The following is a 26299-nucleotide window of genomic DNA, read 5'->3' on the forward strand; positions in this document are numbered from 1 at the left end:
GAGCCACCTCCCTGCTGCCTAGGGCCTCCCTCCTCCTCCTTCCTCCCCTGTCCCGCCCCAGCAACCGACCTTCCACCCCCACCTTCGGGACCTGCCAGGTCACCAGTAGGGAGCCGGCAGCCATGAGTCAGCAAGGAGGGGGATGTGAATGAATCGGATGTAGGAGTCCTGCCCTGCAGCTGGGTGTGGCCGGGGCTCTTCTGCCTTCTCGAACACCTAGGTGAACAGGAGTGGGTTCCTGGTGAGGGGAGGCACCACCTTTGCCTTTTGGCCCCACAGAGGCTGGAGGAGTGAATGAGAGAGGATTCAGTCTGCCTCCTATCCTGGCTCCTGCTCAGCCCATCGCTGTGTGTCCTTGGCTTGGCGACTCTGCCTCTGTTCCTCAGTTTCCTCATCGGTGGAAAGGGGACAATGACCCACCCTTGTCATTTGTGGAGGATTCCAAGAGCTCTTGCCAGTAAAGGTCTCATCAGGGCCTAACCTGTTCCTGGCTCTCTTAGAAAACGGGGGTCGTTAATTTCAGACTCAGAATTGTTTGTCCCCAAGGTTGTGAACTAGTCCTCACCATTCTGCTTGGAGAGACTTTACAGGAAAATTGGGATTTTTAGCTAGGCCATTCCCTCCCCCCATCCACAAGTCTCAGCCTGCACTTAGCCAGTGCTCCTTGCTCTGTACCTGGGTTGGTTACCCCAGTCTACACAGGAAGGACTCAAGCCTGGCAGAGTTACCTTGGGCAAGTGTTTTCCCCTCTGAGCCCGGTGTGTGCAGGAAGAAGGGGTAGCGACAACAGCAACCGCCTTTGGGGGAAAGTGGAGGAAAAGAGATGCCATCGTAGATGTCCAGCCCTTAGCGTAGCCCGGCAGCTGTCACTGAGGAAGCATTTCATTCTAGTGAGCCATTATGCGTGAGCTTGGCCTCCGGAGAGGGCAGTGGCGGTGCCTGGGCTGTCCCCCGCTTCCTGGTCCTCCCTTGTCTGCTTGCATTCACACCCACCATTCTTTTGAGGACACTGACTGGGAGCCAGGGCAGGGCGGGACACCCTTTGCCCTGGGTTCCAGACCTGAGCAGGAGCCAGGAAGCAGGGTGTGCCCAAGTCCTGGGGACAAAAGGTGCCTCTGTGGCTCGAAACTTGGGAGCCAGCCCTAGGGGGTGGGAGAGGGGCGTAGGAGAGAATACTGGGACGCTATTAGATCGTGTAAGTCAAAAGGCACCCCCTCTGCGTGAGGACTCCCACTCACCCCAGTCGGCAGGTGCCTTCATGTAGATACAACCTGCACAACTGACTGGCTGCTCTGCGGGGAAGAGGAAATGACCTTGACCTCTTTGGAAAACCACAGCTTTTCCTGCTTAGCCTACTGCTTTTGCTCTGGGAGGATCCTTCGAGCAGCTAAGAGACCTGGCTATAGAGAAAGCCTGCCTGCTTTCAAACCCCAGCCTAGCGACCTTTAGGCACATTGGTTGACCTCCCTGTGCCTCAGTTTCCCAGCTGGGGAGAGCACCCATGTAAATGTTTGCTGTGAGTTCATGCATTTAAAGAGTTGAACATAGTCTGGCCTGTAGTAAGAGACGATACGTTTGCTGCCGGTCTTGCTCTCTCAGGCTTATTTCAGTTGCTTCCATAGTCCCCTCTCGACACCCTGGTATCTGTTCACGTTCCCACCCTAGGAGGACATAGCCCTGTTTGGTTCGTTTCACTAACTAGAATTAGCAATGGAATACAACAGGGGCGCCTGGCTGGCTCAGCTGGTAGAACATCTTGATCTTGGGGTCATGAGTTCAAGCCCTGCATTGGACATAGAGCTTACTTAAAAAAAACAAAATGTCACACGTAACATTTATAAATAAAGGGAGTCTTTAAACCTCCCTGACTGGGGCCATCCACTTCATCTGAGCCCTTCCTCTAGAAGGCTTTTCAGTGTCTATTGGGAGCAGGCAGGGTGGGGCCGATGCCCATAGCCCCAGTGGCTCTCCCTGCCAACTAGGACCAGCACAAAAGTCCTGGTTTGGTTCTCCAGGTCACAGCCAGCACTCCTGGATCTTTGGCCAGGTCCCGGCATCCCCTGGGAAAATGGGAGGTGCCCAGGCCTTGTCCCTTTCCTTTGTGTGCCGTTGGATCCCTTCCAGTGCTTTTTTGAAAGAGGTGGGGAGAAATCCACGAGCTCCCATACCTGGAGGAGCCGTGTCTTCTCATCCCCAGCCCCAAAGGTTGACTGTGACACAATCCTCTCCGTTCACACTGGGCCAGGTCCTGCTCTAGTCTACCTCCAACCCTTACCTTCTTCCCTTTCCTGACTCCAATCAAGTTCGCACTCCCGGGTCGCTCAGGTCCAACCCTTGGGAGCCGACTTAAGTCTGGATTCTTCCTTCATTCTCATGGCCATCCCCTCCCCCCATCCAATTCACGACAGTCAGTCCTGTCAGCTCCATTTTTCCAAATGCTTCCACTGCCCGTCCTCCACGGCTCTCTCCTCCTCCAGACCCTGGTCCTGACCATGCTCACCTGGACCATTGTGGCAGCCCCCTGGCTGGTCTCCATGCGTTCACTCCACCTACAGTCTGTTCCCCTCCTGTGGCTGCTGGATCCTGTAAACAGCAATCCCAGCCCTCCTCCTGCTTAGGGTCCTCCCTGAACTTCCCATTGCATTTCCAATAAAATTCAAACTCCTCATCATGGTTTTAAGTCCATCTATTCATTCACCTAAGATATATTAAGTGGCTATCTTGTGCCAGACACTGCTTCAGAGACTAGGGAAACGGCGGTGACCAAAGATCCCCACGCTCACGGCCTGATATTCTTGGGAAAGAGACAGATAAACCACAAGCCAATCATGTAGTATGCTAAATGGTGATCAGTACTCTGGAAAAAATAAAACAAAGGAGGGAAGGTGTAGGATGCTATTTTAACCAAGGTGGTCAGGGAAGGTCTCACTGAAGAGGGGATATTTTTGCAGACCTGCAGTGGAGGAGGCTGTTGAAGCTTTGGGGATCTAGTATGTGGGGTAAGTGTTCCAGGCAGTGGTAACAAGGTATCACCCAGTGCAAAGGCCCTGAGGCTGGAGGGTGCCTGGTGTGTTTGAAGAACAGTGAGGAGGAAGTCAGCCGTGTGGCAGGAGCTCAGAGACTGAGAGGGGGAGAGGGAGGTGAACTGGGAGGGGAAATGGGGACAGGATGGGGAAGACCTTGGGGGTCTGGCTGAAGCTCCAGCAGTGTCTTGTTTTGTTTTTGTTTTTAAAGATTTTATTTATTTGACGGAGAGACAGCGAGAGGGAACACAAGCAGGGGGAATGTGAGAGGGAGAAGCAGGCTTCCCGCTGAGCAGGGAGCCTGATGCAGGGCTTGATCCCAGGACCCTGGGATCATGACCTGAGCTGAAGGCGGATGCTTAACGACTGAGCCACCCAGGCACCCCCAGGAGTGTTTTGTTTCAAAAGCGGGGCTGGGCTGGACCAGGGCAGGGAAGACTCCTTCTTTAGCCTTTCCTCCTTTCTTTGACTTTGACTCATACTCAGTATTGCACCAAGGAGGGGTTCTGAGCAGAGGAGTGAGAGACTTAGGTGAGAGATTTGACTCAGGTATTCACAGGCTCCCTCGGGCTTCTTGTGGGAAAGAGAGTGGGGTGGAGGGATGGGAAGGGGAGCAGGGAGATGGTAAGGAGCCTGCTGCAGCCGTCCACGTGAAGACAGGGCAAGGGTGGACAGGACTAGGGTGGGGCCGTGGAGGCAGGAGGAAATGGGTGGATTCTGTATATACTTTTTATTTTTTTCTTAAGATTTATTTATTTATTTATTTGGCAGAGAGAGAGAGAGAAAGCAAGTCTGGTGGGGAGGGGCAGAGGGAGAGGGAGAGGGTCTTAAGTAGACTCCATGTCGTCGAATGTGGAGTTCCACGTGGGGCTTGATCTCACAACTCTGAGATTACAACCCAAGCGACCTGAGTGGAAACCAAGAGTTGGTTGCCTAACTGACTGCACCCCCTGTGTATACTTTTGAGATGGAACTGACAGAATTTCCTGAACTGGATGTGGGGTGCAAAGACAACGGGGAGGCAAGGATTGATTGCAAGGCTTATTGCCCACACAGCTGGAAGGATGGAGGCGCCATTAATTGAAATGGGGATGACTGTGGGGTGATCAGGTTTGGGAAGATCGGAAGCTTAGCTTTGGATATTTAAATTTGAGAGGCCTATGAATGTGGCAATGTCATTTATCTGTATTAATTTGCTTACTTATTGTTGCCCCCCCCCCATGTGAGCCGCTTGAGAACTAATCATGCTTGTCATGCTCAGCACTCTATGGCCAGCGCAATGCCTGGCACACCAAAGGTGCTCAGTAAATGTTTGTTGAATGAATGAAGACAGACAAGTCCCCAAACTCCTTTACCTTCCTGCTCAGCCAGTATTTATTCCAATCTACCTAACTCTTGTGTCCATTTTGTGAATCCTTCAGGTCTGTGTTCAAATGTCCTCCTTTTCTGCAAAGCCTATCCTGACTACTGTTTGGCACTCCAGCTCATGCTTAATTTTTCTCCATAACATTTATCAAACCTTGGACTATACTTCCAAAGATTTTGTTATCTTCCTTCACTAGAAGGTAGTTCCACGAGGGCAGGGATTTCTGTCTATCTTGTTTAGTGCCAATGCGTAAAACATGATCTGGCACACAGTCGGCGTTTAATAAATATTTGCTGAATTTGTGTTGCTGAATGGGAATACACATTCCAGGCCTGGGCAGGTTAAGGCTTGATGGCGAGAGCCCGCCTTATGAATCATTCATGATCTGGCCCCGCCCACACGCAGAGAACGCGCGCGCTCACGCGGGAGAGGGGACGCGGCTCGTACAGGAGCTGAAGAGGTGGTGGGGGAAATGGACTCTGCGCAGGCGCCGGGTTCCCCGAGGCGGGTCCCAGCGCCTTTCTGGTTAGGAGGCGCGCGCGCGCGGGAGGGCGGCGGCGGCGGCGCGGTGCGCAGGCGCGGCGGGCAGTGCGCAGGCGCTGGGGGAGGGCGGGCTAAAGCAGCTGAAGCGGCGGCGGCGGCGGCGGAGGAGGCTCGGGCAGAGGGGCGGGAGCTGCGGCGGGAGCGGACGGGCTGGTGGGCGAGCGAGAGGCGGCGGAATGGTGGACTACCACGCGGCGAACCAGTCGTACCAGTACGGCCCTAACAGCGGGGGCAATGGCGCCGGCGGCGGGGGAAGCATGGGCGACTACATGGCCCAGGAGGACGACTGGGACCGGGACCTGCTGCTGGACCCGGCCTGGGAGAAGCAGCAGCGCAAGGTGCGCGGCCCGCGGGCCGGACGGGCTGAAGGGGGGCTTCCGAGGGAGGTTGGGGCCCGGGAAGAGGATTGGAGGTCTCGAGAGGGAATTGGAGGGTCTGTGATGGGAATCGGGGGTCATGAGAAGGAATTGGCGGGACTGGGAAGGGGTTTGTAGTCCTGAGAAGGAATTGTAGAACTTGGCCAAAGAATGGGGAGTCTGAAAAAATAATTGGCGGCCGTGTAGGGAATATGGAAGTCTTAAAAAAAAAAAAAAAAAACCCACAAAAATCAGAGAGCCCGATGAAGGAATTGGAGGGTTTGGGCGGGGAATTGGGGAAAACCGAGATGCATGCAGACTTCTAAAATGGAATTGGGGTCTGAGGCGGAATGGAAGGGTGAGAGGGTGGTTGGAGGTGCGGAGAGAAATGGGGGATTCTGGAATTTGTGGACCAGAATGGAATTGATGGTTGGGGGAGCCTGAAGAGGAGCTCGAAGATGGAGGGGGTTATTTGGGAGTGCAGAACGGTCTGAAGATTGGGGTTGGGGGAGTCCTAAAGGGGATGGAGATTCTGGAAGTCTGAAGATGGAGTAGGGGTACTAAGAAAGGGATGTGGAGTCTGAAGAGTAGTGGGGGGACCTGGGAGACTTGGAAAATGAGAGGGGCAGAGGAAAGAAATGGGTGTGAGACTGGGGCGTGGGAGTGCAAGGATGAGTAGGGGTGCGAATGAAAGAAGTTAGGGAGCTGTAAGAAGTGTTGGAAGGGGTGAGATTTATTGGGGGTGCCCTGTTCTAATTGGGAGGCAGGAGGAGTAAGAGGAATTGATGAGGGATGGAGAGGCCGAAGGGGGATGCAGAGGGTACCTGGAGTGTTTAGAAGAGGGGATTCTGAAGAACTGATGGAAGGCTGAAAAGCTCAGCCAAGGGTTGGAGGAGCCTAAGGAAAAGGTAGGGTGGAAAAAGGTGAGCATGCTGGAGAGAATGGGAGCGGCGGAATGGCGGGTAATGGGAGGGAGATTAGGAAAACGAAAGTCTCATTAGGAAGGCAGCATGTGATGGATAGACTGAGAAAGGAATTTGGGAGGGGAGGGCTTCTAGAGGTACACAGTCTCGGGACTACAGAGTGTGTTTTGAGGCGGGGGGAGGGAGAATAAGGGAGGACGCAGTGAGAGTGTCAAGAATTGTGCCTTTTGGGGGGGAGGGGGTGTAGGGACCCTTAAAGCAAGGTCTGTTTTCAGGTGGCATGTTGGGGTGTGGAAGCTACTTAGGGGGGACTGCAGTAGTGAAAGGGAGATCAAAAGGAGTGGGAGGCCCAGAGAAGATGTTGGGGGGGTAATTCAAGGTGGTTGAGGAGGGGAGCTCTCAGCTGATATAAGAGAGGGTTTGAGTGTGTGCATGAAGAGCTAAAGAAAGGAGTGTGTTGAGTGGGTGTGTGTTTTGAGAGAGGTGGTTTAAAGTGTGTGTGAAGAGAGTGGCAGGTACTTGAAGTTAGAGGCTTTTAATGTGTTCCGGAGATCTGAATTTTCTTCCCAGATTTGTTACTCATCAGCTTTGTGGTCCTGGGCAAGACCCTTGCTCTCTTAGTGTAATTCTGTCATCTGTGAAATTAGGAAGGGTGGAAGGAGGCGTCCTGTGATGCTACAGAAATGGATGTGTACTGTGTGGGGACTTGGGGAGGGGGGGATTTGGTGGAGCTTTTTCAGGAACATGGGGCAGACTCAAGGGATTTGAGCGATGAGCTGAGGAACGAGAGCGGAGAGTGTGACTGGAAGCCTCTTGAGGGTGTGAATTGGTGCTCAGGGGCCCAGTGCAGGCCACCCAGGGTGGAGGGGAAGGGTGAAAGGAGCAGCTGTTCCTGGGGTGGGGCCTGGCATAACCTTGGGTAAATTCCCAACCTCTGCTTGAATTTCCTCATTGGGCGGGGGTGGCGGGTTGGTGATGGTGTTCTTCTCCATTGCTCCACTTGTCTCCGGGTGGCTAGGTTGAGATAATCTGACATAGAAATGCTTTTTTGAGGGGAGAGGGAGATCTAGCCTGCTGTCACAGCAATAATTTATTGCCCCAGGCGGTGCCGGGTTGGAAAAGGTTAAGAGTTGCCAAGAGACTTGGAAAGTTGGGAGGGGAACAGGGGGCCGCAGGGTTGTTGTTGAGTATTTCTGGGATCTGTCTTCTCCAGCTCCAGGTGCTTGGGAAAATGAGCCCCTGACTCTTTTCTCTCAGGTGTGAGAGTGGGGGAACCTTCCCTTTCCCTCCCTTCCTGTGTTCTACCCCTCCCCAGATGACTCCTTTTGCTAGCTCATTTCCACTCCCTTCTGGGAGTTAGGGTGTGTGCTCTTCCGTGGTTATAGCCTCCCTTGCACACAGGGTGAGGCTGGGGCACCATTCAGGTCCTGGGCGGGAACCGGGACTCACGGGAACCCCAAGGCCCTGCTGCTGTGTGTTATTTTCCCTCTTCCCTTTCTCAAGGACCAGGCAAGGTTGAGGGAAAGGGTGGCTCACATTGTCCTCTAATACAAGCTGCTTTCAATTCTCAATAAGGGTCAGATTCTAGTATATCCTGCTTTATACTCTACTGCAGCAAATATTTACACATAGCTGTTCTTTGGGGGAAAATACTGCTTCACTGCTGTGCACTTTCCTATTATGGAATAGGGATCCTTTATGAAATGGGGGAAGGAGTAATGGAAAGGAATATGTACACAAATTTTTACTGTGTTTCCCTGTTTCTTTCCCTTCTAAGAAGAACCCCCTCCCCCCCAACGGTCTGGGTGAGTTTTTCTACATTACAGTGTCCGTTTAGTGACTGACAGGTTGTCCTTCTTGCCTCTCCAAGGCTGAGCCACGGGCACAGGGAGAGTGGCAGTCCTGTGAGTGTCTTGTGCATACTCACATACTCTAAAATAATCTGTCTCCAGGATAGCTGTAGTCCCGTGAAGTGTGTGGAATTGAATTCTTCTGGGAATTAGGCAAGGGTTGGTTCACGTCAGGGTGTGTGTGGCTTCTGGTGGTTCTCACTTCTACCTGAAGCCATTTGCTCTGACTTCTAGGGACCCCAGCAGTTCTGACATGGAAGGCCCTAAGTTTTCTCCTGGGGGGATGGGGGAAGGACTGGTCCAGTGTTTTGAGCAAATTCTCCAGCAGTTACAGTTCTCGGCCACAGTTCCTTCTCCCAGCTTCTGAAAGGGTCAGCCTGGCTGCCGCCACCTACTCTCCTGGACAGGAGAAGTCCCTTGTCACCTCCTCCAGGTGACCTCTGGCATAGCCAGAAGGAACGCCTCCCTCGCTAAGCCTGCGTGTTCATTGAAACGTCACTGCTTACAGGGACTCAGTGTTTAGACCCCTGACCTTTGGCTCAGGTCTGTATTAAGGGTGAGTTAATTATTTGAAAGTTCTGAGGGTGTTTTGTTTTTCTCCAAGCAGGTTTTTTTTTTTAAAGGCTGACAATAGAGGCCTCAAAGTAGCCATCTGTTTTGTTCCATTACTCTAATTGCTTCCCTCTTAGGATCTGGCTAAGACTGACAGGTCCGTAGCGGCTTTCAAAATTAAATAACGTACCTATCACAAAAAATTAAATAATAATAAAGATTTAAAAAACCCCATCAAACTTAATTATCATCTAGAAATAAGACTGTAAAGATGGGAGGGGGCAACTATACTCTGCCCTCTTGGGAGAGGGGTAGGGGAAGCTACTCGGCTACTAAGCCCTCGCTTCCCTCCCCGTTCCCTGAGAACGGGTCTTAGAACATGGCTTTTCTGATGACTGCCCAAGAGGTGAGGTCTGGGAGGACGACCTGGGAGGAACTGCGCCCCTCGTCGCCACTCACACTCACTCAGTTGAGAGTTGGTACCATGCGTGGGAGCGGTGCCTGCTAATCCTAGGCGGTCCAGGGCGGCAACCCGGGATTGCCCTCTGCCTTTTGAAACACCCTCCCTGGTTCCGGCTTCCAAGACCAACAAGGAGGCTTGCTAGGCTACCTTGGCAGCAGGGAGCTGACTCACTCTTGGGTTGGAACTGGTGCTAAATGGTTTTATTTAAGGGCAGCCGATTGCCTGGCCTCGAGTGGGCTTCCTTGTGGGACAAGCTTGGTGAACATGTTGGAGGAACACAGTGCAGGAAATGGAGGGCGGTGTTTGAGTGTCCGGGCTGTCCCCATGCTGTTGAACCCCTGAGCTGCAGTCAGGAGGTCCGTTAAGATGTAGGATGGCGCTCGCAAAAGGTCTTGTTAAGCAGATTTCAGGGGAGCAGGGACGAGTCTGGATTCTAATCTGAAGCCTCTGGGATGGGGAGACTTCTGTCCTTGAAATGTAGCCTCCAGTCATGGCGGACTTTGGCCAGACAGCCCAGTTTTTCAGAGTTACCTGAGTGACTAGTCCAGGTTATCTGGCAGTGCTGTCTCGCAGAGGACAGAAAAGGGAATGGAACCCAAAAAGAATGGATTTGAGAAGGCTCAAGGAATTTCTGAGACGGTTGAGGGGGGGACACTTTCGGCTTTTGCTGTATTGGTTTACAGTGTGCTGGAAATTCTACAAGCCTTTGACCAGATCTTAGGGTTCTTAAAAGAAGGCAAGGACTCCCTTGCTGCTTCTGTTTTGGAGGGGAGGGAAGGGGAGAGGAGAAGGGCAAAGATAATTAGCGAACAGCTGTTTGCCCTCGGATCACTTGCTCGGTCAAGTTTTCTGAATAGCCAGAATGTCGACATGTTTATCTCTTCCCTGGCATGCAGTATATTCTAGACCTGGGTCTCCCCCAGCTTTATCCCGGTTTCCTTCACTTACTCACGTCCTTGGTCTCATCAGTCACATTCAAGTCCCTTCCCTCAGGTTCCCGCCCACTGCCTTTATTTATGTATTTATTTTACAGAATAACAAAACACTCCTGCTCAAGGTCCTCTTCCCCCCTTTTCTTTTTTCATGGAAATAGGCAAGTGGTAGCAAGTTGGTAACTCAACAAGCGGTGGTCATTGAAACACAGACCTACCTACTGAAAGGGGAAAGGGAAAGGTAGACGGAAGTTTCTACTTGAGCGGATGCAAATTCTGTCATCCGTGGAGGTTTGAAAGCCGTCCTTATATCTGGGTGGTTTGAGAGCTCAAGAGCGGTATCCTTTAGGATGAGTTTAAAGTTGAAAACATCAAAGCACAGTTCGAAGGAAACTTAGTTTTACAGTGTTGGCAACGGCGGCGCCAGCATTTGTTATAAAGTGTCTCAAAGTGGCACAGTAACACTTGCTTTGCTTCCAGAAGGTTTATGAGTTACATTTTAGTCAGTATCCCAGGTATCAAGGAGTGTAAGGGTCAGTGAATCAAGAAAAACAATCATTTTAAATTCCAGACTCTGTGTAAAGAAGGATCTTACTGGGGGAGAAATTAGCCTGCTGGCTGGGAGGAGAGGGATCTTGCCTCCCCGAGAAAGGGAAAGCTTTGCCTGAATTTAACTGGCTGGGGTGTCCTTACATCAGTGCTGGGGCAGTTTTATCCAAGTAATGGTCTCCCTGGGATTATAAAAATCTCTGAGACATTCGTCTTGCTGTTGTGCCTTTTTTGGTTGTGTTGTTCTTTCACGTCCCTTTCCCCCGCCCCCTTCCTTTGTAAACAATCAATGCATTAACTTGGAATGTCCAGGGAAAGTCTTGAAAAGCTGGTTGGTGTAACTTGGTTGCCTTCTCTTGAGTCCTGAGCAGCAGTTACTCTGGGAGAAGCCAGTGGTCTTTCTCTTAGGCGTAATTTATTGAAGAGTTATTGGAAAGCCAGTGGATTGAGTTTATGGGGGATTTGCTATTTGTCACCTGTTTCTGTGCTGGCTCCTGCCTTTCTGGGATGAGCGCCGTACCCCCAAGAATGAGGGGCCATCGTGTCATTTCCAGAAGAGACCGTGGTTCTCCAGCCAGAGTAGCAGCCACCCCCCCAATCCTTGCTCCTATGCTTATCTCCCTATTTACTAAACTTCAGTCATTTGTGATTTTTCAATACCCACTTTTACTTTTATATGCTTAAAACTTTTCTTTAAGTCAATTTGCCTTTCTTCAGTTTCAAAAGGAAAAGTTATGTAAGTATGCTAAATGAAAAATTCAGCCTCCCTGGCCATAAATAGAAGGAAACTGGGGAAATAAACATGCTGAAAACAAAACAATGTCGTTAAATTCTAGCTAGGTGTTATCCCTGCCGAAAGCTCTGGGCCTGAGGCCTGCTTCCTTTGTTAAAAAGAGAGATTGGCAAGTGTTAGTGAGGTGCTAAAGACCCACAGTACCAAGCAGAGACTTTCTCTTTGAAGTAATCAGAAGGTTTACAAGAGAATCAAAGGAATAACCTCACTGATTCAAGGTTTAACGTAGGAAGTGGATAACCCTTAAAATCTCCCATGTGTCAGGACACCTGGGTGGCTCAGTCAGTTAAGCACCTGCCTTCGGCTCAGGTCATGATCTCAGGGTCCTGGGATCGAGCCCTGCATTGGGCTCCTTGCTCAGCAGGGAGCCTGCTGCTCCCTCTGCCTGCCGCTCCCCCTGCTTGTGTTCTCTCTCTCTCTCTCTGACAAACAAATAACATCTTTAAAAAAAAATCTCCCATGTGTGCGTGCCACGCTTGGAAAAAACCATCTCACTTGACCCTGGAAACATTCCACGAGTGTCAGGACAGCATGACTTACCCAGGAACACACCACCCATCCTGCTTGCCCCACGTCCCACATCTCACTCAAGATTGGATGACACTGGATTTATCTTTGCTTTCAAATGTTAGGGTTGTTTGTTTTTTAAGAACCCGGGGCCACGTCGTAAATACAAGAATTGTGGGCTTATCACTTTCCCCTCACATAGCTTTTTCTTTTTAAGGCTCTGGTTTTCGTACACATACCCACTGGAAGTTTGGCTGCCGCCCCCCCCCCCCCCCCATGAATACACTGCTCTGCTGTTTGGGTATTTGAATCCTAGATTCTGAGAGGAAAGCAGTGCCCTCCTGCCGAGTTAAGAAAGGCTTATTTAAATGTTTTTCTTCCAAATATCAGAGCAGAACAGATTCTTTGTTTTCCAGTGGAACTGTCAACACAGGGCAGGAGTAGTTGAAAGTGGCAGTTACTACTCGCGGAACACAATGAAGTCATCTTGGGAAATATCGTTGACGGTGTTGAAATGATTGAATGGGATGCTAGAACACCAGCCATACAATAGCATTTGTGTCTTCAGCTTCAGGCAGGAATAAAGAAGACATTGTGGTTTTTTTAATGCTTTTTAAAGTTTCCCCCCCAAAGGTGTGGGTCTGAGTGATGTCTGTCACTGGCTTTCTAGTGGGTTTTTCTTTTCATCTTCTCCCCCTCCCTGATGGCTGTTGAGAGTGGGTGGAAGCCACATTTTAGGTGGATGGGAGGCAGTGCAGAAGGCAGGCGGTAGGCCCTGCTCCTCTTCTCCACCTGTGAAGAGAACAGTCTGGTTTTTTCATCTCCAAAAAGCCCAAGATAAAGAGTTTTCACGTTGTACCTCCTGAGCAAAAATGACTCTGATTTAAGAACATCTTAATTAGCAGCCGTCCAGGATGGACGCACAACAGGAAGTGATCTGGATGCATTTCTTTTCTTTGATATATATGTCATTTCAGTGCCCGAGAAGGCCAAGTTTCGATTAGAAGCATCACGGGAGGAAGCTTGAAGGTGATTCAACAGCCAGCCATGCTGGGAGGGTGTTGGAGGGGCTGTCACTCTGGGAGGGTTGGTGGGTCTGAGATGACAGGCCCTCTTTTACCAAGCACCAAGGGCAGTGCTGGAAGCCTCCTTCCGACAGGGTCATTGCCCCAGGCCGTGCGTATATAATAGTCAGCACATGAGTGCTCTATGATCCAGGTGTGAGTAAAAAGTATTTAGTTGATATCACCATGGAAACTGAGTCGCTTACTAATTGTTTTGGGGAGCGCCTCCACACCAGAGGCAGCACTGATGGTGAATGTTGGGCTCTTGGGCAGAAATACGCTGCCAACCGGTGTCCCAGGAAAATATCCACAGGCATGGTGGCCATGCCCGGTAGGTGGCTGAGGGGCCTGTTTCCCAGCGCAGGAGTCGCGCCGCTCTGTTTTATCCATGAGGGGTGTGTGTGTGCGCATGAGAGAGGGAGAAGGAAAGGCAGACAGCAGGAAAGCCGCTGTTGGCTCTGTGGCCAGGACGTGTGCTTTTTCTCTAGGCATTTAGAGTTGGAATCTCAGCTATGTGACTTCTTAATAGCAGGGCAAAATGTGCCTGCATCTTTTGCCTGCTTTCACAAACACTGACAAATTAAAAAGGACTCTAAAGTTTCCAGCAAATCCCAAGTGCAGTTCATTCCATGATAACATTAAAAAAGAAAAAAATCCACATCCTTCCTATCCCAACTCTGACAGTAAATAACTTTTTTTCTCCGTTACTTCCTCCTCTTTCCTTTAAGGAATTGAATGTCTTTATATCAAACTCTTGAGTCTGATGAAAATACTAAACGCTTTTACAAGCGCTTGTTTGGCTCTTGCTGGCATGGATTGTGTTTGGAAGCGTCAGGCTTTTGTTGTTGTTTGGGTTTTTTGTTTTTTTAATTTTATAGGCTTGTATGATCTTCTAGTTCTGGCTTATGGTATAAACTCAGTTTCAAAATTCAAAATGTCTGGAAGCAGCTGGTTTTCCAGGCTGGTTCAAGGGCAGTCTGATGAATCAACGCTTCTTACAGGCGGTGTGCTAACCAGTCCTGGAAGGTATCCAGACGGTAAACATCACTAGGATTGTGAGGCTTTTTTTTTTTTTTTCTTTCTTTTCTTTTTTTGGGTCATTTGAGCTAGGCTGCCAAGTCTGGTAGGATTTGACTTTCTGTAAAACAGAAAGGTCTGTGTCAAGATGTCTTTTTCAGAGATGTCAGGCCTGTAGTCAGCTCAGCACTGTGTCTGCTGGTAGAGTGAGAGGAAATACCTAGACTGGTTTGGGGAGGGCCTTCTTGACCATTTTGGGAAACTAATTGTCCCTTTCCTTGTGTAACTTTCTTTAACTCACTGACACAGAGACAATCCACAGAAAAGAATTCCGTCCATTGAGAGCTGCGATCCATTTTAGGGATGGTTGGTTAAGGGACCATGGCCCAAAGCTGCATAATGTCCCAGGGTGGCGCTTGGCTCTTACCTCCCGCCCAGAAACACCCTAGAGATTCAGAGGGAGCAAGCTTTGACCATAAAAACAGAAGACTCAAAGTGCATGGAGTTCTCTTTGCAGCTACCTTAGACTTGGGAAAGTTCTGGGCTTCTTTAATAAACAACCACAAAGCAACGCTTGCCAAATACGGCCTGCTCTAGGGCCACAGGGTTAGCTAGGAGACAACTTTCTTGCCTAAAAATAAGTGCATGTTCCTATCAAACATTCCAAGCATTGTTTAAACATGAGACTTCTGAGTAGCCGCTCAGGCCTTGTGGGTTCAGTGATGTCAGCATGTGGGCAGTTTGGGGAGCTTGCTCCCCATTTTGGGATTGGCCGGTGGCCACCAAGGAAATCAGGTGACCAAATGCAAACCATCTTCCATCTCATTTCTATATGTTCTTGGTCTATTTGTAGGCTGGTGGGGGAGACAGAGAGCAAGCATGTGAATAAAACAAGGTAATTTCAGATAGGATGGTGTGGTGTGAATTAAATAATAGTAATCCCTAGCGTGTTACCCTGTGCTTAATGCTATTCTGCGTGTTTACCTGGACTGATTCGTGTCATCCTGTGAGGTAGGTGTTGTTACCTTTACGGGACAGGTGCAGAAATGGATCCATGGAAGTTTAAGTCCCTTGCCCAAGCAGCAGGGCCAGGATTTGAACCTTGAAGGTCTGGCTTTTGAGCCTGTGCTCTTAGATCTACATATACTACAGTCTGGTGATTGGGAATGGCTTGGAGGGAGGTGAGTGAGGGGAGTAGGGTGCAGTGCAGGTAGTTTAGATCAAGAGGGAGATCTTGGAAGACAGGACATTTGAGCTATTCCCTAAGGGACGAGAGAGAGGGAGCCAAGAGAGCACTGTGGGGAGACTGTTCCGAGCAGGGGGCAAGAAAGTGTAGAGGCCATGAGGAGCAGAAAGAAGGCCAGAGTGGCCAGAGCAGGGCATGTAGAAAAGATGGTCCCAGCCAAATCTCAGAGCTTTTTTGTGGGAAATGCTGATGAGGCCTAGAGTCTGCAAACTCAGTGCCTCTTAGACTCCATTAGGCAAGGAACCTCATGCTTCCAGAACTCTGGCCCTGTAACCCTTGCCTCTCAGGGCCCCTGGACCGGCCAAACCAGAACTGACTTCTAAAGTGGGAACCCTGGGAGGATGGAGCATTAAACCAAACAAAAGCTTCAATTATCCCTGGGCTCATTGCTGCACTAGGCACCTGTGTTTGATTAAAGCGTTGGTAACTTTTGAATCTGGAGTTTTACAGCACTGCGGGCTCATGGGGCTTTGTAGTGTCTCTCTTCGAGAACTTAACTCTTACCCTGTGAACAAATTCCAGTCCCCTTCTGTCCCATCAAGATGCCACTTGATTTATAAAGCATCTTGATAAAATGTTGTGGTTTCCTCTTTGAAGTGGGAAACCAGGAAGCCTGATTTTTTTAACTGGCTCTTCTCCTAGGACCTCCCTTTCTCTGTAAATCCCCTTTCCATTTACTCAGTATTTCCCCCTGGTTTCTTCTGGTCAGGTGGAGCTGTAGCTGGCGTGGTTCTGGTGCAGAGAGACACACATGCAGGCCGATGGAGGTGTTTAGCTTTCCGTCCTCTCCCCTCCGCCCCCCGGAAGCCAGTGCAGTAACCCCATGGCCTTCATTTGGCCCGTGGCTCCCCATTTGAAGTCACACCTTGTCAGACTAGTTATGTGGCTTTTACTCAGGGAGAAACAGCAACATGCTCTGGGCTCTCAGTAGACAGTCCTGACTGTGCACACAGCACTCAGCAAGAAGCTGAGTTCACAGATCATAAAGCGTCCAGTGTGAACATGGGCTGGGATTCTTTCTGCCCTGCCCTTCATGCGATTCGGCTGCAAAAATCCTCCCCGTTGACAGGATCTAAAGGAGCGAATGAGTATGAAGGCGTCCTGTGGTGGCACGGGCAGCCCAGCTGCTTCGGCTGGAAAGATGGCGAGGTTTCCATTCTCCTGGCAGCATACCCATGTGAACTTGTTGAATCTTTTAAGTAGCTGTATAGGAGGGGAGATAAGTGTGTGTATATTTATCGTTATCCCCTTAAATACAAAAATAAAACCTCCCCTTTATAAAACTGATGCAGAGTGGGAAGAAAGCGTATGGCAAATGGAAAACGTGGCCCATTACATCAAGTCCTACCCCACGTTTGGGATACAGCTGTAAGTTTCCACGGTGGGTGGCTTATTATGCATTTATGCTGAGCTGAACCTGCTCCAGGCTGTTCCTGCACATAGAAAAGGCTTTCTTGGGGGGAGGAGGGGGCAAGCTGTCTCTTTCCATCACACTGTAAAGACTTGGAAGGTCTTTTGAAAGCCTTCAGCAGTTGTCACTTGGGTAGCAGAATTGGGGGCCACTGACCAAAGGTGGGTCTGCATTTTATAGCCACCCAGCATGTTGTGTAACATGAGTTGAGGCTTCACGGGCCCTGGAGTCCAGCACTCAGGTAGAAACATGACCGCCAGGGCCAGACGACAGCCCTCGCTGGGCCCCTCTGCAGAGCCGAGCCTTTGGGGGTATGAGGGAAACCGGAGACCCAGCCCATGCTCTCCAGGAGCTCACTGCGTAGTCGGGGAGAGAGCAGAGCCACATGAGACTTCAGGAGGACACTAAGCGGCACACAGAAAAGCCCACAGCACTCTAGCCGTGTCCCGGGAGAGGAAAGGGGTGAATAAGGGCAGGTGGGGTCAGTCATGGAAACATTCATAAAGGAGGTGAGTGTGCAGGAGGGGTGGGCCTTTGCCCCAGCTGCCTGCAGGTTTCTGGGAGAAGCGTTAGGGGGTCTCTGGTATGCGATTGGACAGTATCCCTTACATGTCTCTTAGGAGCAGTCCTGCCGGTTCCTTCCCCTGATGAGCATTGTCTTCGGGGAGTTTCACCTTTGAGGCACCATGTTCGGTATATCTCAGCCGTACCTTGGAACCTCTGAATAGCCAGACCCCCAGGGTCTGAATCCATAGCCATTCACGGGTCCTGTCGCTTTCATGGCTGTCGTGGGCAGGCTGGACCCCTCCCGCTGTGGGAGTCTGCCCTGACTAATCCTTGAGAGGGCATTTGCTTTCAGCTTGCTGATGGCCCGTTCAGAATAAGCACAGGCTTCAGAAAAAGGAACAGAGAGACTCGCTTCTTAGGTCCCCGAGTCTCTCCAAGCCTTGTGCCTTGTGTCCCCTCTGGCTGTGTGGTGCTGCCTGGTCCGGATGACCCCTCCAAGCCCGGAGAGGCAGTTCTGTATTGAGATCATCCAAATGAATGGGGTTGATTCCTGACAGCCTGGCTGGCTCCGTGGGCCACCGTTAACATGCTTTCCCCGGAATGAGGGTAGCCTGCAAGTGTTCTGCCTTGAAAGTTTATTCTTGCCTGCCAAGCTTGGCTTACAGGTGCTATTCTTTTCCTTAAATAAGCGCCTTAGAGCTGGCTTGTGGCACTTAAGAGTTCCCATCCCCGGAAATACTCCAGTATGTTTAAAAAAACAAAAAAACAAAAAACCAACAACAGTTCATTCAGGTGCCCATGGCCAAACGTGTGACTCAAATAGCGCAACGCCCTTGATATGCTTTTCCAAAATGGACATACTTGAGTTGCACTCTGGCCCCACTGCGAGATAAGGTTCGGGTAGCTGGCCCGTGCCTCTTTCTTTGCGTGGTTTCAGGTTGGGTTTTTCTCCCTTCAGATGATGCTTGAGAGCTGTGACATCGCTTAGCTCATGCAAGCAGAAGTAGTGGCTGGAATCATCCAACAGAACCTGGTCCCCATCTTTGACACTGCCCAGGATCAGTAGGTTTGCCACGGAAGGATTGGTGGGGATGGTGAAGGTGGCAGGTGTCCCCTGGAACGAGCCAGTCTTTGTGGCTTGGGCACCAAAGCCCTGCTTGTGCGCCGAGGGGGAGAGCTGCAGAATATTAGCACAGCCAGTTTGTTTCCCTTCCAGCTTGTTAGGGCTTCGAGGCAGGTTCCGCCTGATCATCGTTAAGAGGTGCCTTTTCACACACCCCTTCCCCCCCACTTCTGAAAGGCTGTGATGTTAGGGAGGTGGGCTTCCTTTTTTTTTTTTTTTAAGATTTTATTTATTTATTTGACAGAGAGACACAGCGAGAGAGGGAACACAAGCAGGGGAAGTGTGAGAGGGAGAAGCAGGCTTCCCGCCAAGCAGGGAACCCGATGCGGGGCTCGATCCCAAGACCCTGGGATCATGACCTGAGCCGAAGGCAGATGCTTAACGACTGAGCCACCCAGACACCCTGGGAGGTGGGCTTCCTTTGAGGAGAGAACCTGGGGCTCATTAGTTGTCTTTGGAGAATGTTTTGCTCTACCCACCTTTTGGGAGAGCTTTCTCGAGGGGAAGTTGTGGAATATACAGGGTCACAAAGTTTCTTGCACGAACCCAGGCTCTGGGAAGAGATGCCTGCTCAGCTAGTGGGTAAGCGATAGCAGCCAGCCTACCCACCAGACTAGAGGAGGCGGCTCAGATGTCACTGGGATTCAGGCAGCTGCAGCCTGGGAGGGGGTGTTGAGGGGGCTGCAGCCCCTGTGGGAGGGTGTTTCCTGCACTCCCGTCTCCAGGCTTGGTTCTGGCGACAGAACTGGGAGGCCGTGGAAGGTGTGTGGTGGGAAGAGGGTCAGAGCACAGCCTTTAGAGGGAGACAGACCTCGGTTCTACACCCATTCCCTCTGCTTCCTGGTTGTGTGACCCTGGGCAAGTGATAGAGGTTTAGGCTCAGTGCCCTCCTCTGGAAAGGGTCATCATCCTGCCTCACAGGATGGTTCCAGCATTCAGTGAGATAGTGGATATAAAGCACCCCGCACACTGTGCTCAGTAGATATGGCGTCTCAATGATTTCAGCTGCTCACCAGCCTGCATCCAGGGGGCTTGCTGCTGGCATCTTCTCTTTAAGGGAGTTGAAGGGGTCTGCTGAATTGTGACAGCTCAATGGAAAGCCAGAACATGCACCCACTTACGTACCCCCCCTCCCCGGGAGCTCTGAACTCTAAAACCTAGCCAGCACCCTCAAAGACGAATTCTCTGTCAAGTGGCAGCCTGCGCTTGAGCTGCAGGTGACAGGACCTCTCCCCAGCCTCTGAGTCCATCTGGGCCTCCTTACCCAGGAGGTAGCTTCTTATTTCTGAGTTGGAGTCCTGAATAGTTTCGTGTCTGGATGAGCCATAGGCAGTGCTGGGAAGGCTTTTTCATGAGTAACACAGCTTGTTACTAAGTTTGGGAGAAGCCCAGGGGCTCGTTCCCTGGGTCCCCTTCTTTCCCTGTCCCCTTCCCCCACCACAAAGCAAAAAAAAAAAAAAAAAAAATCGTTATCCACTCAAGTTAGAAACAACCCACAGCCTCAGGTCACGCTGCTTTCTCTAAACTGGTAATGATGTAGAAAGAGGAAGAGCATCTCACTGATAACCCCAAAAATAACTCTGCAGAAATGCTGTCAAACATGGTGTAAAGGTGTGCAGGCGCCCGCGCCCAGTGGCTGACCTGGGACGTGGGACCTTCTAGAGGGCTTAGCGGAGCCTTGCCCCTTCCAGGGCTCCTTCCCCCGTGCTTCTCACGCCTGCTGCTCCATCCTCTTTACTGCCTTCCTCCTGCCCCCCCTTCCCGAGGTCACTTCCTGATGCCATTCCTCAACTTAGCCCCTATCCCCCCCAAAAGCAATCAAATCCATAACCTAATAAGGCAAAAGAATGAGGAGAATGTCCGCCTCCCAGCCTCTCCCCTAACAGGGCGCAGGCCCGCAGCAAATTTGGAAATTGGAAAATGTTACAATGGAGGGACAACGGACGGGTGGGGGGGGGGCGCAGGCGGGACCCTGCTGGAGGGCCACCCGTTTTGCGTGCTTTCCAAATCCGGCCGCGCACACCCCTCTCACACAGAAAAGGGTATGGAAAAGTAACGACCTGAGTTGGCTGCACCTCGTTCTGGGATTCTCAGGCCAGGAGAACCTGAAGCACAGACACCAAGAATCCTCGGTGGGAGTCCCCCTCGGAGAGGCACCCCTCTGTCACAACTGGGACTCTGCAAATCCAAACACTTTCTCCCTCTGAGATGAGCAGTTTTCTTCCCCTTGACTGTGCCAGGGTTGAATTAGCCCGGGCGTTAATTAAAACTTGTCGACATTTAGAGTGGGCCCCCCCCAGAACTGTCACCCCTCCTACATCATTATCCCAGGCAAATCAACCCTCTCTGACGCAGTTTCCATTCTCCACTCAGGGGGAGGAACAAGCCCCTCTCGGCCTGGGGGCCCTGGGGGAGGGGGGCTGGCTGGGCCAGACCTACTTTGTTTTGGAAGGTCAAGCTTAGTAATTAACCTGAACGCTTCTAGGAGGGGGTGAAGGAGAAGGAATCAGCGCTAAAGATGTGCCAGGTCTTTCAAATTGCTAATTATCAGCAGGCATGAGGTCATCCGTAAATATATCTAATTCTTTAGCTGTAATTAAGGTGCTCATTAAAAGTGCAGGGAAGTTTTGGTTTTTTTAAAAAGGAAAAAACACAAAAAGCCTTTGTTTCAACTTGACAGGATGGTTCAAAACAGGCGGAGGACTCAAGGCACAGAACTAGTTTCCTGCCTTAAGAACCTTTACAGGAAATTCACTGCAAACAATATTGGTGACCCTGCCAAAGAGGCAGACCTGGGGTGATGTCATTGTTAGGAGCTGTCACCTCGAGCCTGGCTTTAGGGGAGGAGGGTTGGTGGGATTAAAAAAGGAGTTTGTGAATGTGTGTGTGTTTAGCTGTCTCCAGAAGAGGCAAGTCAATTGAAAAGCAGGGCAGGAGGGAAATCACAAGTGGGGGGTCTTTGAAATATTCTTAGCTGGGTTCAACTTTTCCAAGTTTAAAAAATTCTCCCTTGCTATTTTTGCTCCTCAAAATGCTGCTGCCTTTTTCAGAGACAGCCTTTTCTGAGCCATTCCGCATTTAATGCTTTTCTTTATAGTGGGATTTGTGGCCCACAAGGCAGGGTGCTAAGTTCAGCACTAGGTAAACGCGGCTGCTTTTCTGAGAACGAGAGGCTCCGTCACGAAGCATGGAAACTGAGACACAGGACTAGTTTCGTGTATCTGTTCCTTCCACAAAAACCATTTTGGAAAACTACCCAATGCCAGTGAGTTGGCACCTATGAGTTGTTAATCTTCCCATGTGCCTCCAGGAACCGTCTGGAGCATCTCTGAAAAAAGGACAAGCTTAGCATCTTGTCATTTTTCTTCTGGCTGGAAGTCTAACAGAGAGGCATAAACACAGTCTTAAAATGAAAGCAACAAAAATAAACTCAAACCAGCCCTGCATGAAGACATTAATGCAAAATATGCAAGCTGGCTTGCTATTTATATGGCAGAAGGCAGTCATAAGAAGATCCAGGCCTGGTTAAGGAGAGTTACGTCTTTTGAGGTGCCTGTTTCACAGAATTCCAAATAAACCATGGGTGATTTACTGGGAGGAGGTTATAATGCGGTGTCTCCTTTCATGTTTGCACAGTCCTGTCTCTGGATGAAACCTCTGAAATGCTAATGCAGGATCAGGATACAGTTTGGAGTGCCCCGTGCCCCTTCCTCTCCTTAAAAAACATCCTAACAGCTTTAGAAGGAAGTTTGAGGATTAAATATGAGAGCCCTGTAAGCTTCCTGCTGTTCACATCCTGTGATCTGTTAGTATTCTTTTTTTGTTCCCCCCTCCATGCAGCTGATATTTACCCAGACCCTGTGTTGGGGTGGAGATACCACAAGAAAGAAAACCAGCCTAGCTCCTGGCCTCCTAGCCCTTACATTCTGGAGGGGAAGATGGTCAGTGAAATTAATGGCGAAAGTGAACTGGGTGTTAGGGTGGCATGTACATGTGAATGTGGCCTTTGGGTCGCTGCTCTCTCTCATAAATTGACCTCCGGGTGAGTCCTGAGCGTTTGGTTCCTGCTGTGTGGGTTCATAAGTGCCCCAAGGCTGAGGGGTCACCGTGGGATCCAGCTTTTCCCCTGGAACTGTCCTGGCTGGAGACATGCCCCTGAAGAGAGAATGACGTGGGCAAGAAGGATGCCTCTCGTGGTCATGGAAGCCAGAGTTTGCAGGTGTCCCCCATCTGTGGCATCTAGACTTTCTTTGTGTGTGGGAAAAGCTTCAGTGGCTCTTCAGTCTGGTCTTGAGTGGATGGGTAGAGGAAGTCTAGAACCCATAAGCCTGCTGTTTTTACTTTGTGTGTGTGTGTGTGGCAGCTGGGGAGGAGCTGGTGGAGATCCTGGTGGGGTGGTGCCTGGGAAGATGGTTGCCCTTGGATTTGTTCGAGCTGCTGCTTGATTCTGGAGCTGCCTTGGGCATCTGGAGCCATCCATACTTTTGTGGTAACCGCCAGGAAGCTGAGCCCCGTGTGGCCTCAGGAAGTTGGTGAGATTAGCACCACTTTCTGATGGGCTGGTAACAGTCCCGGGGCTGACACCCTCGTGGTTGTGGTCCTGGGATTCTGTTCTTCGGGAACACTTTGGAAACCATCCCTTGGAATGCTATCTCACTTGCTAATTAGGTGGAAGCAAGAGTTGAGGGAAGGAGGGAGAGGCAGTTGTAGCCCAGCCAAAAATCTCAAGGCTCGTTCTTCAATGTATGGAAACTTTAGTGCTTTTCCGATCTTTAGTGGAAATAGCTGTTCACTCTTAGCACCAATTGGAAAGTGCTGGCAGCCGAAGCGCGGCGGGTGAGGGGGGGGGTGTCATTCCTCCTGGGCCCCGCAGAGCCAGTATATTCTGTTTCTCACATTTTCCTGACCATACCTTTGCCCCAACTCAGCCTCCCAGCCCCACCATTTTGGCTAGAATGCCTGGAAGGAATGGCTCTGAGGTCCCCTCAGGGAATTTGATGTTTCCACTCAGGGGAGTTGGGGACCACAGAACACCTCCACTCCCACCTGGGATTTCAGGTTGTCTCTGGGTCCCTGGGAAGAGGCCAAAGGCAGCTGGAAGCTGAGTGGGGGGTGGCTTCACCCTGGCATATAGCTTGTCACTCTGGGTGGGTGGTCCTGTCATTTGGGCCATTGTGAGGGGAATGGATGTGAGTGCTTCTGGTTTTCTTCTGGAGCTGAGGGACTGTGGTCCTGGATTATCATAGGGCAGGTGACAAAAACCAGTGAAGTAGCATGATGGGGTGGCCACTACTCAGCTTCATCTGATTATGGCCAGGTGGGAATGAGGGTCTGGGATTTCGTTTTCCAAGAATTTGGAACGGAGTTTTTATGAGACAATTAATTCAACTTAAAAAACAAAAACAAAAACAACCGGCAAGCCGTACAAAATGGGGCCTTTTTGGCCCCAGGAGCTACCCATTTGTGACCTCTGACCTTGGACATTTACATGCTCTTGATCCTCTCTGCCTCTCCTTCAAAAGTTCCTTCTTTCCTCTTGACTGGATTTCTACTGCTTAATCCTCTTACTGGGAAGGAGAAAATCCATTTTCTTCTGCTCCATGTTGACAGCTCTGATAAAAGGTGGTTGAGATGAATGGCGGTGAAAAGGGGTTGCCTTATCTGTGGTTTTCCATCTTTGGGACCCTTCCTTAGATAATTGATAGTTGGCTCCTCAAAATTCCTCTCACCATGTCCGTGTTTTTAGGATCTGGCTCCATGTTTCTGTGAACAAAAATAGAAAGTTTTTTGTTGTTGTTTTGTTTAAGAAGGCCCCAGACACATACAAAGGCAGCTCTTCTGCACACACAATAACCTGGTGAACAATGCCAACGTTCAAAATTAACTGCCAATTCAAAATTTGCACCCAAGCGGCACATGTACAGAAATACTCATTTAGGAACGATCACTTAAATTTGACTTCTGGAAGATAACGGCCATCCAGGTTTTGTGAGAGAGACCAATTCTGAGATCTTTGTAGGCAGAAAAGTCACAACGCCGCACTCATTACTGATGAGGGTTGATGGATTGCAGAAAAATGGGATGAACTCGGTGTGCAACAGATCTGTTGACTTGAAAAATTTTTTGACACTTTTCCCTGAAAAATTCGTATAATTTTTTTTTTCTAAGCTCTGATTGAGGCCCCTGTTAATTGTATGAATGGTCCCACAGAAAAGGATCCTTATTAAACTTTGCATTTGGACCTGTCTGGGAAAAGCCAGGAAACTCTCCATAAAGCCATCGCCCTCCACTTTAACTTTTTTAGGCTCTGTTGCCTCCACACTGGCTTGAGTATTTCCTGGCTCAATTGTTTTCTCAAGCTGGCCTTGAGTCCTTAGATGTTATTTGTGTGCCTCGAAATAGCTGGAGGAAAAATGGTTGTAATGCTTTGCATTGCTCACTGCCTCTCCGTGCAGGGAAACTCTCTCTGCAAGGGAAAGCGCTTTCCACCCAGAAAAACAGCTGGGTGGGGGGGACTTCATCACCCTGGCAGGCCTGTCGCATCATTCCAGCAGGGTGCGCGCACTGTCCCGCAGTGAAGAGGATGAGAACGTTTCCAGCTCCCCGCAGATCATCAGGCCAAGGTTCATCAGGATAGAGACCAAAGCAGTAGGAGTTCTCATAAGTGGGCTCGGCTGCAGCCATATGGACCATACAGGGGTGTTTGTCTGTTTCCTCTCTGTGTCCCTTTTGGTGGATTTGGGATGAATGGAGGAGGAAGGAAAAGAATTATGGAGAAGGGAGAGGTAGAGCAACGCATGGATGAAGAAGAGAAGGTGAAGCCTTCTCACCAGTTTTAAATTATGGAACTCAGCATGGTTGATGGAGGAGATGGGGTGGTTTCACCTATCCTCTGTTTACTGAGCATTTATCCAGGATGTGCCATAAACAGGGTACTGGGTAAAATGAAATGTTCCTTCCTGTCCGCACAGAGCTTACAGCCCAGTCGGGGGAGATGGGCCTTCAACAGCAACAACAACAGCAAAAATCCCAAATGTTTAGAGTGTTCCAAAACGTGATCACGTTTGTGAAGAAAAAGACCAGAGCCCTTTAAGAGGGTGCAGAGGGGAATTTGCTGTCATTTGAGGAAGCACCGCTAGGGGATGGTGACAGGGAAGGGAGACCTGGAGGGTAAGCAGGCACCAGCTGGGGTTCAGCAGCCCAGGCGGGAGGACCCGAGGGGTGTGGGAAGAGAGAGAGAATGAGACCGTGGTGGCTGGGGCCCCGTGGGGAGAGGAGTGTGAGTTGAGGTCAGAAAGGTGACAGCAGCCAGGACATGCCTCCCGTCAGGACCCTGGCTTTGATTCTCAATGCAGTCAGAAAGCCTTGATTCCATAAATACGTATTTCATGCCAGTCACTGTTGGGGGTCTCTGAGTACACGACTGTGAAAAAAACCAACAAAACCAGCCCTGCCCTCGTAGGGCTCCCAGTCAAGTGCAACATCATGGAAGCGTGTCCTTTTTTGATGCTGGGACAGATCCCATGACGGCTCATAAGGCATATGGCACTTTTCCATCTGTTCCTTAGCTTATTGTCACATCAGCCTTGTGTGTTTATTGTTTGTGTGGTTTTTTTGTTTTTTTTTTTTAAGATTTTATTTTTAAGTAATCTCTACACCTAACATGGGGCTCGAACTCACAACTTCGAGATCAAGAGTCGCATGTTTTTCCCACTGAGCCAGCCAGACACCCCTTTGTGTTTTTACTTTGTTTGATTAAGATTTTTGTTATTTATTTGAGAGAGAGAAAGTGCACACACGCACACACAAGTGGGGGGGAGAGGGGCAGAGGGCGGAGAGAGGGACAAGCAGACTCCCCACTGAGCGTGGAGCCCGATGATGCCGGACTCCAGGGGCTTGATCTCACCACCCTGAGATCATGACCTGAGCCGAAACCCAGAGTCAGGTGCTCAGCCAGCTGAGCCACCCATGCGCCCCTTGTTTGTGTTTTTTAATTGTCGTATAGTTGATGCATTATATTACATTAGTTTCAGGTGTACGCAGTAGTGGTAAGTCTATATATTATGCTGTGCTC

The 26299-nt window shown here is 50.2% G+C and overlaps 1 protein-coding gene across 6 annotated transcripts in view; it reads left to right on the plus strand.

Annotated features, from left to right (window-relative positions):
* The first annotated feature begins 5008 nt into the window (after nt 1-5008).
* Nucleotides 5009-26299, plus strand: part of ACTN4 (actinin alpha 4) — a 69897-nt gene continuing 48606 nt past the window's right edge. For 3 of the 6 annotated variants that reach the window (XM_032390127.1, XM_032390129.1, XM_032390133.1), the window contains exon 1: nt 5010-5270. In XM_032390127.1, the coding sequence (XP_032246018.1) occupies nt 5109-5270 (162 nt within the window). In that variant the 5' untranslated portion in view covers nt 5010-5108. Of the gene's footprint in view, nt 5271-26299 lie in introns of all 6 variants that reach the window. The other 3 variants (XM_032390128.1, XM_032390130.1, XM_032390131.1) reach the window with 3 other exon arrangements.

This window comes from Phoca vitulina, unplaced genomic scaffold, assembly GCF_004348235.1.
Source record: "Phoca vitulina isolate PV1807 unplaced genomic scaffold, GSC_HSeal_1.0 scaffold58, whole genome shotgun sequence".
Classification (NCBI taxonomy): domain Eukaryota; kingdom Metazoa; phylum Chordata; class Mammalia; order Carnivora; family Phocidae; genus Phoca; species Phoca vitulina.